Source organism: Cyclopterus lumpus, chromosome 6 (assembly GCF_009769545.1).
Source record: "Cyclopterus lumpus isolate fCycLum1 chromosome 6, fCycLum1.pri, whole genome shotgun sequence".
In the NCBI taxonomy this organism is placed as follows: Eukaryota; Metazoa; Chordata; class Actinopteri; order Perciformes; family Cyclopteridae; genus Cyclopterus; species Cyclopterus lumpus.
Genome location: NC_046971.1, coordinates 8682642 through 8698520, shown reverse-complemented (window position 1 = coordinate 8698520; position 15879 = coordinate 8682642). Strand labels below are relative to the sequence as shown.

Sequence of the window (15879 nt, the reverse complement as noted above, 5' to 3'; positions counted from 1 at the left end):
AAAATGGATTAGGCCTAATGATCCGAGTCATGAATTCAAAGCAAATTTATATGGTTGGATACTTGTTATGTAATTAGATTAGCAGGTATGTGTTTATTTAACGTGTAATCCATTTGTACTATGCTGCTTTTTCCTTTTCTATTAGCTGTATCAACAACAAAAGGAAGAAGTAATTCGAAAATTAAATGTCAGGGCTAATTCATCACTCCTTAATATCCGTCTACTTTCTAATTACCATTATTGCAGAGGGTTTATTGGGACTAATCCATTCAAATCGTGTTACGGACCAATTTCGCATATTGCATTTGGGGATTTCTCGATCAGACAGGTGCACAATCGTGAGTTCTTAGAAAATAAGCAAAGCCGAGTTTTAGAGGGATCAGAAATGATAAGATCGATGATGCTGTGTCTCGAGCTGAGTGTCCGCGAGTTCAGTCTCTGGCCTCACAGTTGTTCCACCAAAGCTGGACTTCATATAGGCACCATGGACAGCAACAGCACGCTGTTGAGCTCCGGCTCTCCTCCTCCATCCATCCACCCCGAGATGGTGACTTTTACGCCCACCATCTTCCCTCGGGTGGGCTACAGTATACTCTCCTTCCTCATGTTCATCAACACGGTGTTATCCGTTTTTAACAATGTTCTCGTCATAACCGTGTTGCTGAGGAATCCGTCGCTCCTCCAGCCCATGAACATTTTCATCCTCAGCCTCGCGGTGTCGGACCTCATGATAGGCCTGTGCGGCTCCCTGATCGTCACCATCACCAACTACCAAGGCTCCTTCTTTATCGGCCACACAGCCTGCGTGTTTCAAGGATTCGCAGTCAATTATTTTGGTAAGTGGAGTGTTTGTTTGTTTGTTTTCTCTGTGTCACTGTAAAACACAATCTTAAGGGTAGAATATTTATCTTTTTGTTTCGCAATCTCAGAATTTGTTGTGGCTTTACAAATATATTCATGTGGTAGGCCTCTGTTTGATGTCCCTCTACTGTAATCAGATCTTGCAAATGTCATGTTTATTTCCATATTTGTTCAACTGACCGAAGTTCACTCTTGACTTTGGACTCAAACTGTAATACAACGTATCCTCAGTTGATGACATTGCCCATTTGTTGTAAAGATATTGATGTTCAATCCCTGAGAAGGGCAATGAGAAAAAGTGAGTGCAACTTGAGATTTTAAACATATCCCTCTTTCCCAGGTCTGGTGTCACTCTGCACTCTCACCCTGCTTGCCTACGAGCGTTACAACATGGTGTGTAAACCGAGAAATGGCCTCAAGTTGAGCATGCGGAGAAGCCTCCACGGGCTGCTAATTGTCTGGATCTTCTGCTTGTTTTGGGCGGTGGCTCCGTTATTTGGCTGGAGCTCCTACGGACCGGAGGGAGTCCAGACCTCCTGCTCTCTGGCCTGGGAGGAGAGATCGTGGAGCAACTACAGCTACCTCATCCTCTACACGCTCCTCTGCTTCATTTTACCTGTTGCGGTCATCATCTACTGCTACTCCAAAATGCTCACATCCATGAATAAGGTGGGCTCATGGCGGTGTCTGTGTATTTATTACACTTTTACACCATTAGAGCTAGATTTTAAATTCCTCGTCTGTTTGCAATTTACCGCCTACAGACTAACACAGGCTTTAAATAGCTGTTAACGGGTGTGAAATGTTCTTACTACTTGTAGCTGAACAGGAGTGTGGAGCTCCAGGGTGGGCGTTCCAGCCAGAAGGAGAATGATCACGCCATCAACATGGTCCTCTCTATGATCATAGCTTTTTTTGTTTGCTGGCTGCCCTACACGGCACTGTCAGTGGTGGTTGTCGTGGATCCAACCCTCTACATCCCTCCACTGGTCGCCACCATGCCCATGTACTTTGCCAAGACCAGCCCGGTCTATAACCCCATTATCTACTTCCTTACCAACAAGCAGGTAAGCAGCTGAAGTGTATATCTGCTTCTATCATTGAGATGCAAATGCTGAGTGTGCATAAATACTTATACACAAGGCACAATTATTTGAATTGCTCGTGAACTTGATGCTTCATATATTTCCCGAATGTTCTTTTCTTTTCTTTTTTTATACGTCCAACAGTTCCGTGATGCCACTCTGGAGATGCTGTCGTGCGGCCGCTACATTGCCCATATGCCCACCACCGTCAACATCAACATGCACTCCTTGAACAAGAGGAGCCGACTGACTTCCTTAGGCAGGAACGTCAACTCGCACAGCAAGGTGTTGCCTCTGTGACCGCCTCCAGCAAAAACACATCGTCGGCGTTCGTCGGTGCCTCATCAAGGACGCAGACCTGCACATCTCCAGGCCCACGTCTCAGAGAGGTTTTCACTGCAGCCCAGTGGGAACTGGATCAGCTCAGTAACTGGTAGCTGATTTAGAGGAGGTGGAAAAAAACAAATGGAAAACCTTGTGAAACATGTTAATGCAATCCAAACCAATCCACCCCAAATAGTGCTTATTTTCTTCCCCTGTTAGATGATAAAAGAGCTGATTCATCTGAAATTAATTTGTTTTGGTATTTTAATAAATTGCATTACATTGCAAGGTGTTCCTGTAGTTATTCTCCATCCAATTGTTTCAGATTATTCAGTAAGGTGGTTTTATTTATGTGATTTGTTTAGATCAGTACACTGTTACCTCTTTCATACTGATGTTTGCAGGTGTATACTGTATGCATGTGTGAAACTAGCCCCAGAAAAAAAGGAGATCCTGCATTTTAAACAAGACTATGGGAAGTCAATTGCAGCCGGGATGGATGGAGAGAGAGAAAGAGAGAGAGAGAGAGAGAGAGAGAGAGAGACTATGAGGAAGTGAAACCTTTGACCCCTGAATTTCTGTTTATAAATAAAATTCACTTTGACCTGTTTATAGTGTGAAAAGATACTTTCAAGATTATTTCATTCTAAACAAATATTCAGATTCTATTAGTTATTATCATACTGCACGTCACGTCACCTCTTCCCATATGTTTTATATGTTAAAGAAAATGTAATCAATGTCAACAATAGCCAGCTCCTTCATAATCGATTTGACCTCCTAGAAGTCTGCAGCGCAAAACATAGACGATTAGATTGCTGCAGTGTATACAGGCAACATTTCACTCGTGAGCACCTCTGTGAATACGGGATTTACTCAGTGGAATTATTTATCACAATATGCTCTTCCTCATATTGTATGGCTGGCTTAATATATAAGAACAACAATGAATAGAAATCAGTTACACAAAATACATGAGATGTGGGTGCACTTAAGCAAGCCTGCTGCACAGCTCACCGTGTGCATGTTCAGGCAGTGAGATACTTCCTTTTTCTTAGCTTGTCTTTTCTGTGGTCTGTTTCATATTTGTGTTCATTTTTTTATAGAAACTTCAGAAGAATTAGACGGTCCCTGTTTCAAACTCAAGACGTTGTGTCTTACTCACGAAACTGAGTCACCAGAAAAGAAGATTGAAAAAAAAAAAAAGGGAAACAATTAAAGAGTCTTAACTTTATAGTGAGTAACTAGGGAAATCATTTTTTTTTATCTAAGGGGAGTAAATATTGATTTACTTGACTTCAGGTTTTCCTTTTCTTACACCATGATTCGCTTTAGTAGCGTTTCACAATAAACTTCTGTCAATCTGACAATCCTTATTTTACCCCAAAAAACTATTACAATATCTCATGTTCCGGTTTACTCCAGATATGACCCTTATAATTGATTGCAAACAGCCAGCATCTTTTTTCTCAGTCTGAGAGTCCTTTAGGCGCTTTCGTGTGTCTTTCACTTCTTCGATCTGGACACTCTGCCATAAAGTCCAGATCAGTGATGGCTGAACTGTCTCCCATGGGGAGCTCAGCCAGTAGGTCCATTGGCTTCTTGGTTACCTCTCTTAACAAGGCCCTTCTCTCCAGATTGTTCAGTTTGGCCAGGAAGTGCTTGGAAAAGTTCTGGTTGAAAATTAAATGCGCTCATGAGAATGTTGAAAGCAGCAGAAAGGATTGTGTAGCCTTCCTCAGCGCTGCACCTTGACATAATCCGGTTTGTGAGTTATGCAGGCTTTTCCTTCCACCTCTTGGCTGGGTTTTTGTTCTCAGAAGCATTGTCAGCTGCGAGTGCTTATTGGACACCCTGTCCAATCAGTTGAATTAACTACAGGAGGACTCCAATCAAGGTGGGGAAACATCCCAAAGAAGATCGAGACAAATCGAGGGGAATCTGAGCTAAATTTCCTTTTTTTTTTCTCTTTTCAATAAATGTGTCTCTTTGACATTATGTGGTATGGAGTGTAGCTTGAAGAGTGAATTACCGGTAACTCATTTTAGCTGTAAAAAAAAGAAGAAAAGGTGAACACTATAAGTGATTTTATTATAAACTCATTTAGTGGTGGATGCCCTAATGTAATGTTTCTGAAAAGTCTTTTGGAAATATGTCAGGATGTTTTTGAGTATTTTTTTATGTTCAAAGAAATAGTCTGGTTAATTTTGTTGTTTTGCTGATTATTTTGTCCTGATCCCCCATGTTTGAGCCGTTTGATGTAAATATTGTAAATGTGAATCTGTTTCGAAATCAGATTCCTCCTATGAATCGCTACCTTAACGTGGTGGAGGAGTTTGAGTGGCTCAGTGATCCTGGGAGCTATGTTGTCCGGGGCATCAGCCCCTGGTAGGGTCTCCCAAGGCAAACAGGTCTTGGGGAAGAGCCCAGACTAAGAGCGGTTCAATAAACCCTGATGAATAGCAGCCCACGGACTGAAGCTACCTTGCCAGGCGGAAGACCTGGGCGGGCCGATCGCCGGCGGCATAGACTAGCTCTAGGGACGTGGAACGTCACCTCACTAGCGGGGAAAGAGCCGGAGCTGGTGCAGGAGGTGGAGCGGTACCAGCTAGATATAGTTGGGCTCACCTCCACACACAGCATGGGCTCTGGAACCAAGCTCCTGGAGAAGGGTTGGACTTTGTCCTTTTCTGGAGTTGCCCAGGGTGAGAGGCGCCGGGCGGGAGTGGGGATACTCACGAGCCCCCAGCTGAGCGCCGCTGTGTTGGAGTTTTCCCCGGGGAACGAGAGGGTCGCCTCCCTGCGCCTACGGGTTGCGGGGAGTAAGGCTCTGACTGTTGTTTGTGCTTATGCACCGAACAGCATTTCGGAGTATCCGGCCTTCTTGGAGTCGGTGGGAGGGGTCCTGGAAAGGGCGCCGCCTGCCAACTCCATAGTTCTCCTGGGAGACTTCAACGCTCACGTGGGCAATGACAGAGAAACCTGGCGGGGTGTGATTGGGAGGAACGGCTTGCCCGATCTGAACCCGAATGGTGTTTTGTTGTTGGACTTCTGTGCATAACGAACACCATGTTCGAACATAAGGTGGCTCATAAGTGTACCTGGTACCAGAACACCTTAGGCCGGAGATCAATGATCGACTTTGTAATCGTATCATCTGATCTGCGGCCGTATGTCTTGGACACTCGGGTGAAGAGAGGAGCAGAGCTGTCAACTGATCACCACCTGGTGGTGAGTTGGATCAGATGGCGGGGGAGTCGGCTAGAAAGACCTGGCAAGCCCCAACGTGTAGTGAGGGTGAACTGGGAACTTCTGGCAGAGGATCCTGTCCGGGAGGTCTTCAACTCCCACCTCCGGAAGAACTTCTCACAAATCCCGAGGGAGGCTGGGGACATGGAATCGGAGTGGACCTTGTTCAAAGCCTCTATTGTGGACGCGGCTGCTCGGGGCTGTGGCCGGAAGGTCATCGGTGCCTGTCGTGGCGGCAACCCGAGAACCCGATGGTGGACACCGGGGGTGAGGGAAGCCGTCAAACTGAAGGAGGCCTTTCGGGCCTGGCTGGCCCAGGGGTCTCCTGAAGCAGCTGACGGGTACCGGCGGGCCAGAAGGGCTGCAGCTGCGATGGTCGCGGAGGCTAAAACTCGGGCATGGGAGTTCGGGGAGGCCATGGAGAAGGACTTTCAGTTGGCCTCAAGGAAGTTCTGGCAAACCATCCGACGGCTCAGGAAGGGAAAGCAGGGTCTACCCCAGGCTGTTCTCAGCAGGGGGGGGAAACTGCTGACCCGGACTGGGGACATCGTCGGGTGGTGGAAAGAGCACTTTGAGGAACTCCTAAACCCGGCCAACATGTCCCCCGGAGAGGGTGCAGCACCGGAAGACTTTGGGGTGGTTTCACCCATATCCCTGGCAGAGGTTGCTAAGGTAGTCAAAAAGCTCCTTGGTGGCAAGGCGCCAGGGGTGGATGAGATCCGCCCTGAGATGCTGAAAGCGCTGGACATTGTTGGGCTGTCTTGGTTGACACGCCTTTTCAGTGTTGCATGGGGGTCGGGAACAGTGCCCATGGACTGGCAGACCGGGGTGGTGGTTCCCATCTTCAAGAAGGGGGACCGGAGAGTGTGCTCGAACTATCGTGGTATCACACTGCTCAGCCTCCCGGGAAAAGCTTATGCCAGGGTGCTGGAGAGGAGGCTCCGACCGCTTGTCGAACCTCGGATTCAAGACGAACAGTGCGGATTCCGTCCCGGTCGTGGAACAGTGGACCAGCTCTTTACCCTCGCAAGATTACTGGAGGGGTCCTGGGAGTTTGCCCAACCAGTTTACATGTGCTTTGTAGACCTGGAGAAGGCTTTCGACCGGGTCCCTCGGGGGGTTTTGTGGGGGGTGCTGCGGGAGTATGGGGTGCCGGACCCGTTGGCACGGGCCATCCGGTCTCTGTACGCCTGCAGTAGGAGCTGTGTTCGTATCCTCGGTAGTAAGTCAGATACGTTCCCGGTGGGTGTTGGCCTCCACCAGGGCTGCCTTTTATCACCGGTCCTGTTCGTGACCTTCATGGACAGGATATCTAGGCGCAGCCAGGGGGCAGAGAGGATCCGGTTCGGGAGTCTCGGGATCGCCTCTCTGCTGTTCGCGGATGATGTGGTCCTGTTTGCCTCCTCGGACCGTGACCTCCAGCATTCACTGGGGCGTTTTGCAGCCGAGTGCGAAGCGGCAGGGATGAGAGTTAGCACCTCCAAATCTGAGGCCATGGTGCTCTGCCGGAAACCGGCGGATTGCTCCCTCCAGGTGGGGGCAAACTGCCTACCCCAAGCGAAGGAGTTCAAGTATCTCGGGGTCTTGTTCACGAGTGAGGGTAAGGTGGAGCGGGAGATCGACAGGCGGATCGGTGCGGCTGCAGCAGTAAAACAGGCGCTGTATCGGTCCGTCTTGGTGAAGAGGGAGCTGAGCCGGAAGGCAAAGCTCTCCATTTACTGGTCGGTCTACGTTCCAACCCTCACCTATGGTCACGAACTCTGGGTCATGACCGAAAGAACGAGATCTCGGATACAAGCGGCCAAAATGAGTTTCCTCCGTAGGGTGGCCGGGCTCAGCCTTAGAGATAGGGTAAGGAGGTTGGACATCAGGGGGGAGCTTGGAGTCGAGTCGCTGCTCCTTCATGTCGAAAGGAGTCAGCTGAGGTGGTTCGGGCATCTAGTCAGGATGCCTCCTGGACGCCTCCCATTAGAGGTTTTCCGGGCACGTCCAACTGGTAGGAGGCCCCGGGGAAGACTGAGGACACGCTGGAGGGATTATATCTCCCGGCTGGCCTTGGAACGCCTCGGCATCCCCCAGAATGAGCTGGAAAGTGTTGCGGGTGAGAGGGAAGCCTGGGTCGGCCTGCTGAACCTTCTGCCACCGCGACCCGACCCCGGATAAGCGGGTGATAATGGATGGATGGATGGATGTTTCGAAATAAAGTGTGTTTAACTCTGAAATATTTACAATTTTTTTGTTTATAGGCCAAGGCATTTGATACATACTTTTGTGATTCAGCACAGTTGAATTTTCCAGGACCTCGACATTTGATCGCTCTAATATGTGGGATGGTCAGGAGAAAAATGTATTGTGTTGATCTAATCCCAGATTTGCTGTCATCTATAAACTTGCACATTTGAAGTAAAGAGCATTTCACACTTTATCTCCAAACAGGATTACACAATGTCATGCTATAATCCAGCAGCATGGTTCCCTTTATTTCCTGAGCCAATTCAAGAACTCCCAACTCATCCATCTGGCATGCTTAATGCAAAGCTTAACCTTTGTGAGATTAAGTCAATTGGGCGGCTGTTCCCCTCACACACGCGCTGTAAGAATAGCCTATGCATTACAGCATCTTCATTATTGCATTTCTGTTTTAAACCTTTGCTTTTTAAAGTTGTAATCGGGAGTGAGACAATAGTGACGTAAATACGTTTTCAATTAACAGCTATCCCTTTTCCCCCCCTAGTTGTCCATGCTGTGAATACACAACACAGCCTTTAATGATTGTGAACAGTGAGGACTCCCAGGTGACCTGCTGCTGCTGCAGTGGAGTGATAATGAAAAGGGTGGATACTTGACCAAGCTACAGGTTCACCCATTAATATTATTCACTCAGTGCAGAATCCCTTGCCAACAAGCGGATCAGGCAACCTGTATGTTCAGGCGGCGTGGACAGAATGAAGATACAGAACTGAACATGTTGGTTCTTTGAACCTGGAGATGAGAGGCGAGCCTACACCTGCATGGGGCTTTGGGAACAACACCGTTCGGGAGGACTCGGCTGACGTCGCCTTTGTAGTGGCAAACAGCCTGATTCTGTTGATCACTTCTGCCGTGGGGATTGCAGCAAATCTTTTTGTCATACTGGCGGTTTGCCATCAAAAATCACTTCAAACTGCGATTAATGCGTTGGTGGTGAATCTTGCAGTCGTAGACACTCTGAGGTGTTTAATAGACTGCCCCATCCTCTTTACCATCGCCGTGACTGTGTATCAAGGAGGGCATGTGGATGAGTTGATTTGCGATACGCAAGTGGCCTCTTTCTCTTTCAGCTGCTGTGTCCAACTGTTGACACTGACCTGTATAAGTTCAGAGAGGTACCAGGCCATTGCACAACCCTTTAAAACTAGTCAAAGGCGAAGACGGATTATGGTGCAGATTCCCCTCACATGGATCTTGGCGATTCTGGTGGCGTTTTTTTGTCTAATTTGTATCAGGGACTCACCCGTGCATGTCAAATGCAAAGGATATGAAGAAACATCGTCCTCCTATGACACCTTTGGACTTTACATGTTGTTTCCACTATGGGCAGTTTGCTTTACTATAATAATTTTATTCTACGCTCACATCTTTGCCATTGTGAGATCACACAATCGCAAAATATTTGACAAAGGTACTTTTGTCTTTCGACTAAAGATGAGCAGAAGAAAGAAGAAACCACAGCGGTGGAAAATGGACCCGGAAAATCAGAGCAAAACCAGACCCTGAGCAAAAGTGTTGCATCAGAGTTAACTGACTGGAAACCAGAACAACCTCGCCCTCCTGCAATGCAGCTTGCCGTGCAGACTGCTTTTAAAACAGAGCAGTCCAACTCCTGTGGCACAAAAGTTGAGGTGAAACCATCAAATGGAGGTGCTGCTGCCAGCATTAAAAGATCGACCACAATGCCGCAGGTGTCAAGCAATTTCGACACTGAAAAGCATCCCAGAGAGAGAGTGAACATTTTCAAAGCGCCCTCTGAAATGAAAGAAACCACCTCCCATGCTCCTTCATTTGCACAGTTAGAACAACCCCAATCCTCTTCTGTTGTACTGATTGAACTAACACAAGCTAAGAACAGCAATGGAGGAGAACCACCGACTGTTGCCACAGTAGATCAAGTGTCTTCATTACCTCCCATCTCAAATAATGGCCCCGAAACAGAAGCTACAAAACAAAGTGTGCAGGTGGAAGGTGCTGTTTGCATGATGCCTTCCAAAGCAAGTAAAGAAAGAGTGCACAAAAAGAAGGAAGGTCAAATGGCGAAGTGAGCTGGCTACATCATTTTATCCTTCCTCTTATCCTGGTTCCCATTGATCACAACTATCCTGATGAATTTTGTTGTTCATGGCAACAAGAATACAAAGGTAAATATTTGTTTTACGGTAAGGTTTGATAAGGATGTAACTTCTTCTGGCATATTTTGTCCATATGTGCTGCTTATTTTCTATGAATCAAACTGAACCAATGGTTTAAAAGCTCTTTTCTATAGAATGACAGCCGCTACACAAAGTTATCCGAGTTATCTTTTTTAATTTTTTTTAATTTGTTGATGTTTTTCAGATCAGTCTGGACGTGGACGTGCTGTCCGTCTCCGTCGCCTGCATCACATCTCTGAGCGACCCTATCATATATGCTGCAGTGAACCCTCAGTTTCAGACAGAGTTTTACAGGATTAAAAACAAGTTTGTGTCCTCGTTCAATAAGAAATAATCATATTGACACTTATATATCTCCTTTTGAGTGGCACTAGACCAAATGACCAAATTCAATATTCGCTGTGTACCTAAATATTAAAATGGTCAACGTTTGTCGAGTCGTTGCTCAAATATGAACTAAATTAAACCCCGGTAGACAAAGTGTGAATTTTCTATTTGGGTATATTATTCTATATGCCGATGCGTTATCTTAGATTTCATGCAGGATGACTTTGCAGCAGTTCCGTAGCACTGCAGAGCAGAGGCGCTGCACGCTGCCACAAGCAGCCCGGACTGAAGCAATCAGCACGGTGGAGGGATGCTGTCCTGGGAGTTCTCTGTCAAACCATCACTGAGTCCTGCTTGTCCATCTCCAGAGACCCTGCAGGCAGGACCAACCACTGGGACAGTCAGGTCCTCACATGTCCTGCAGCATTACCTAATTATCATCCCCATCTGCTTATTAGTGATGCTCTTCGAGTAATCAGGCAAAACGTTATGAAATCCATCTTACTGTGCTCTGGTAAAAAAAAAACAAGACATGGCTCATGTAATGGATGTTTCAGTAGAGCTACAGTATTTATTCTATCCACTGCACCAAATGCACAATGTGTGACCAGTTGTCCCTTTGCCTTACTCCTTATATATGTACTCAATATATGACAAGATTTGCATTTCATTAAAAGCCAAAGTGTTGCGGAATTTACATCATAACATACCAGTCGCATTGTGTTTCCTTCCATCAATCTCAATTTTACTGACAAACCTCCAACAAGAAGACATACTTTTAATAAAACAGAATTCTGCAATGACAGCATGCAAATCCTTAATTCAACCAGTAAACAGACAGAAATAGTAACAACTGTAAACTAAATCTAGAAATAAGAGGAGCCAACTTCAAATGCAGTCGATAAAGTTCTAACTGAGATATTTACAATATGAAAAATTTACAAAATGGCCCTTAAACACAGTGAAATCTACCAAGTCTCGCTTATTATAATGAATATTATAATTTAAGAGCAACTCAATGGAATTGATGTTCAACAGGCCTTCATATGGTTTTCCAGGTCAATACTATGTGTCCACATTAGGGTTAGTATTAGTTAAGTGTTATATTTCTACCTTGTGACCTAACTAATATGTACCCTGTATCGTTCTCAATGTAGATTGTTAATCAATGACAGTGGCTTTCACAAAGATCCATATCAGAATGTCAAATATGTAAGCTAACACAGATTTCGTCATTTTTGACTTTCACTTGCACATTTCACAAACATGTCAGGATGCGTAGTATACTTTACTCATCAAGCGATGACATCAACCAGTTAATGAGTCAGTTCATGAATATTCACAACAGTTATCCGTTCCAGTGGATGTATGTTTTTCTAAATTTACAACAGTGAGGGGACTATTAGAAAGCAGTTAATTGAGGGATTTCAAAACAATCTATTCATCCGGTTGGTGAGTGAAGTGAACGTTTCTAATGTGTAAGTAGATGATTGAATATTCACAAAGACAGCCTTCAGTTAATGAATATGTGTGCTTTGTCATCAGAGGCCATCGAGAATGACTTTTTAACATCTGCCTTTACTCCTTTGAATCAGAAGACAACAAATACAACTACAATACATATTCAAAAATAAAGTTTCTTTTCTCAGTATTTTTAGGCAACAACGATAACCACGCACTTCCAACGCTTCCTTGCTCTGCTGTGCTTAATGGTGCAAGATCTGCTGGTTTGCTTTTTACTTCCAAGGCAGCCGTCCACATCATTTTAATACCATGCAGAGTTTGACATCAGATGAGATCACTACTTCAAAAAACCCAGATTTCTGCTAATCTTATAATCCCTCTAGATTATGGCAGGTTGATGCTCGGTGGTCCCTCTCCTCAGCATCTGGTGCTTCATAAGACCAGTTAGCTGATCAGATAAGCATGACGTCTACAAGGCAGATACTCGGACAATGTTGCTCTGAGAGTATGCGGTGGTGGTGGTGGAGCCGTGTCCGTCCGATGAGGTCACCGCCGGTGCAGATAGGCTGACCATGGAAGGAGTGATGTAAGGTTTGTCACATTTCAAGGGCACAGTCTCATCGAGTTTGGCATTCAGGCAGGAGCGGCTGCGAAGGAAACACGGGATGAAAGAGGGTGAGAGCCTTGACCTTGTGAATGTCTTACACAAAGCCTATACAGAGTTTATTTATTCTTATACTGAACAGTCGAGAAGCCATAATCCAAAATGATCCACGTTCTTTGAGCCGAGTGACTATATAACGGCATTAAGTATACATATCTCAGTTATCAGTGTTTTGGTTTCTTCCTTTCTTTTCCCTGTGAAAGATTTTTTTTCTATTTTTTGCGGGGGGGGGGGGGTGAAGTTTTTCTTGATCCGATGTGAGGTCCTGGGACAGGGATGTCGTCTGTGTACAGATTGTAAGGCAAATTTATAATTTGTGATTTTTTGGCTATACAAAATGAACTGAATCGAATTGAATCGTGCATTTCTCATTTGCTGTATGTAGCCGACTGTCCTGTTGCATGTTTCATTTAAAATCCCACACAAGAAATGTATAACCCATGAAAAAGAATTCTCACCTGTGTATTAAATATTTGTCACCAAAATTAATGGGTGTCAATTCACCTATGTTTGCCTATGTTTTAAGATATTGGCAAATCCGAACTTGCCCTCTCACATGCGATGTGAAAACCGAACGTGTTCACAAATCCCACATGCTTTGAACTGTTGTTGCTGTTAAACTAAACATGGAGATAATAATCAGTTTATTTATAAAGCATCTTTCAAGAGCAGATGGCCCAAAGTGCTCCATAGGAAAAGACAAAATGCCCGGCAGAAAATGCAGATTGCAAACTAAAGAAATCAAAGAAACTAAACAAGAGCAATTCTAAACAGGTGTATCAACAGATGCTAATTCAATTGGGAGAGAAGTCCACAGTCGAGGAGCTACCACCTCTAAATCCCAGTCTCTTTTAGTCATGAGCCTGCAGCGAGGAACAACTAACAAGCATTGATCAGAGGACATCAGAGACCTGCTGCTGCTGTAGTCTTTAGCGCCTGACCATGAAGGGCTCTCACAGTGATCACAAGTAACTTGAACTAGATTCTATATCGAAAACAAAATGGCAGTCACATGAGACCCCCTGGAGGACTGGTCAAAAGCTGGGCAGCAGCATTTTGGACCACTGGTAGGCAGTTTAGGGAAGTCTTGCGAAAGGAACGTGAAAAGATAGTTACAGGGGAGGAAATAAATGCATGAATTATCATTTCCAACTCAACAGTGGACACAATGGGGCTGAGTTTAGAAGTGTTTCTAAACTGGTAGAAACAAGAGCTAACCAAACACTTAACATGCTGATGAAGACTCAGGGATCTTCACTGGACAGCAACACGATGTTTTGTACTTCCTTGTATTTGATACTTGTCTCCACATCAGGGAAACTGAATCCATCACTTACTATCCAAGCGTTGAATCAATACAGTTGTTTTTTCTCGTCATATAATACAGGATCTGCTGTGTGTTTTGGTGTGAGTGAGTGGAGGGAGACGGCGACGTAGAGACTACCTGTTGGCCACGGGCCTCTCTCTTATCTGTATGGTGCTGAGCTCCTGGTTGTTTGTGCTGGGCAGACTGAAGCTGCTCTTCTTCCGGTGGCGTCGAGAGCAGCACGAGCTGAGGCCGTGCGGGGACGAGGACAGCGAGGACCCACAGGAGCCCGACTTGTTCATCACAGAGATCTCCATGCAGTTGGCCTGAAACGTCTGCTCGTCCACAAACTCGTGATTCTGCGGAGGAAGATGGGGGGGGGGGGGGACATTTAGAATTCAATGTCGCTCATGAATCACTCTATTACATAGACGATTGGCTCTGCGAAATAGTAAGTGAAGATGTTTCACAGTAAAGACTAAACAGACTGAACAGAATCCACAGTAAAAATTGTTTAATAATTGGAGAATGAATCATTAAGGGAATATAAATACATTGGCCCAGATGTCCATATTAAGTGCCATCTGTGATAACATTCACAACTGTTATCCCTGTGACAAATGAGCGTGACTTCAAGGTCAGGCTCCACGAGGGTTTCAGGCTCAGCCAGCAGGTGGCAGAGTGACACCACACAGAGTTTGACGCCATGCCTTGAATCATGCCTCCTGTTTTATGCCTTCCCTCTGTCACTCATGTATCCCTGCCATCTATAATGCACGCCCCCGTGAGAGGCCTAATGTAAATATGTGCGCTGCCATCTGAATGGCATAAAGCCTTTATGTAGCTTCTCCCAGACAACCATCAACCCTTTCTCAGAGGGGGGGGGGGGTACACTTATTTCCTGCCGGTCCATATCTCTGTATAGGATTTAAAGCTGCATGTGTAAAACTCGCACAGCTCTAAATTATCCATAGTGTAAAATGAAGTATGCTGGTTTGTTTGGAGAGACTGGCTGCTTGAGTCATGTTATCTTTAGCATGTTGGTAGTGAGGGGACATAACATTCCCCAGCTCTATTTACAGCTATTTTTAACTTGCGCTGCATATGAAATAGATTGTACATGCCAGAGCATGGATGACAAAACTCACTTTGTTTCTATTTGCAACACACTGTAGGAGGCGGGTACTACTGATAATACAACACAGACACAAGTGATGCATTATTTCACACAAGAAATGTTTTTAGAGCGCGCTATCTAAACTCTGTTACCAAGATAGTACGAATGAAAGATGCCAAAGTGTTTGGTTATTTTCCAGTGGACTTATCTTTGTTATGTTTGAGAAGCAAAGGGTATCTTACCGTGGTCTTCTCCAGGCAGTGCAACAGGTGATTATGTTGGCTCTCAAAAGGAGGGCTGGGGGCCTTCGCCACCAGGGCTTGTCCGGCCTCCTTGGAGGCCTTCGAACACACAGAGTAAAAAAACAAAAAAACAACAGTGTAGATGAGCAGGTTAAGATGCTGAGTGGACACAAAGTCTCAGGCAACAGCTCGATCGGTGATGTAGTGGAGAGGACGGAAAGCATTGAGGGTTGAAATGCTGATCTGTAGCACGGCAGCCAATCTACTGAGATCCTAGTGAGGTGTGGACGTTTTAGAGATGCGTAGAGACGGTGGCGGACCACAACATGTTTCACTGATAAAATTGTATTTTTGCCACTCTTTAGCTGATGTGGTGACAAGGACCAGAAACGTCAAATTAGAGGTCATTTCAACAGCAGTGGCACACCTAGACACAGATCGAACAGATTGCACCAAACACGTCACAGATTCTGGACCACAACAACACTGCACACTTTGATGGAGCTCTGCACGACTCTGGGATGGAAGGTATGTTGTGTTAGTTTGCAATACAACCTGGATGCTCTAGAAATAACACACAGAACGCACACCGGATAAAAAAACAGAGTTTAGAGGAGATGCAGGCCGAGCAGACAGCCTCCATAGCAGTAAGCCGTTGGTTTCCTCCTTCCCCTCCAAACCCTGTTGGACAGACATGCAGAGCTTGGTCATGAGTCAGTGTGACGGTAATGGCTGTGCTCCACCAGAAAGCAAGTGTGCCCGCCTGGCCCTCCTGCTGTATGGATAGAGAGAGAGAGAGAGAGAGAGAGAGAGTGTTGAGGAAGCATGTCAATG

At 45.6% G+C, this 15879-nt stretch overlaps 2 protein-coding genes and 1 pseudogene across 2 annotated transcripts in view; 2 read left to right on the top strand and 1 right to left on the bottom strand.

Moving 5' to 3' along the window:
- Positions 1–484: 484 nt before the first annotated feature.
- On the top strand, positions 485–2246 carry LOC117731977 (parapinopsin-like). The gene is made up of 4 exons (XM_034534560.1): positions 485–836; positions 1202–1530; positions 1683–1928; positions 2091–2246. Exons 1-4 carry the CDS (start codon positions 485–487, stop codon positions 2244–2246), a joined length of 1083 nt encoding a protein of 360 aa, XP_034390451.1.
- Positions 2247–8507: 6261 nt separating this feature from the next.
- On the top strand, positions 8508–10259 carry LOC117731976 (annotated as a pseudogene).
- A 1926-nt stretch (positions 10260–12185) lies between these two features.
- LOC117732450 (potassium voltage-gated channel subfamily D member 2-like) overlaps positions 12186–15879 on the bottom strand; it is a 31639-nt gene continuing 27945 nt past the window's right edge. Inside the window, 3 exon segments of the mRNA XM_034535395.1 lie at positions 12186–12363; positions 13825–14045; positions 15046–15144. Of these exon segments, the coding sequence (XP_034391286.1) occupies positions 12186–12363; positions 13825–14045; positions 15046–15144 (498 nt within the window).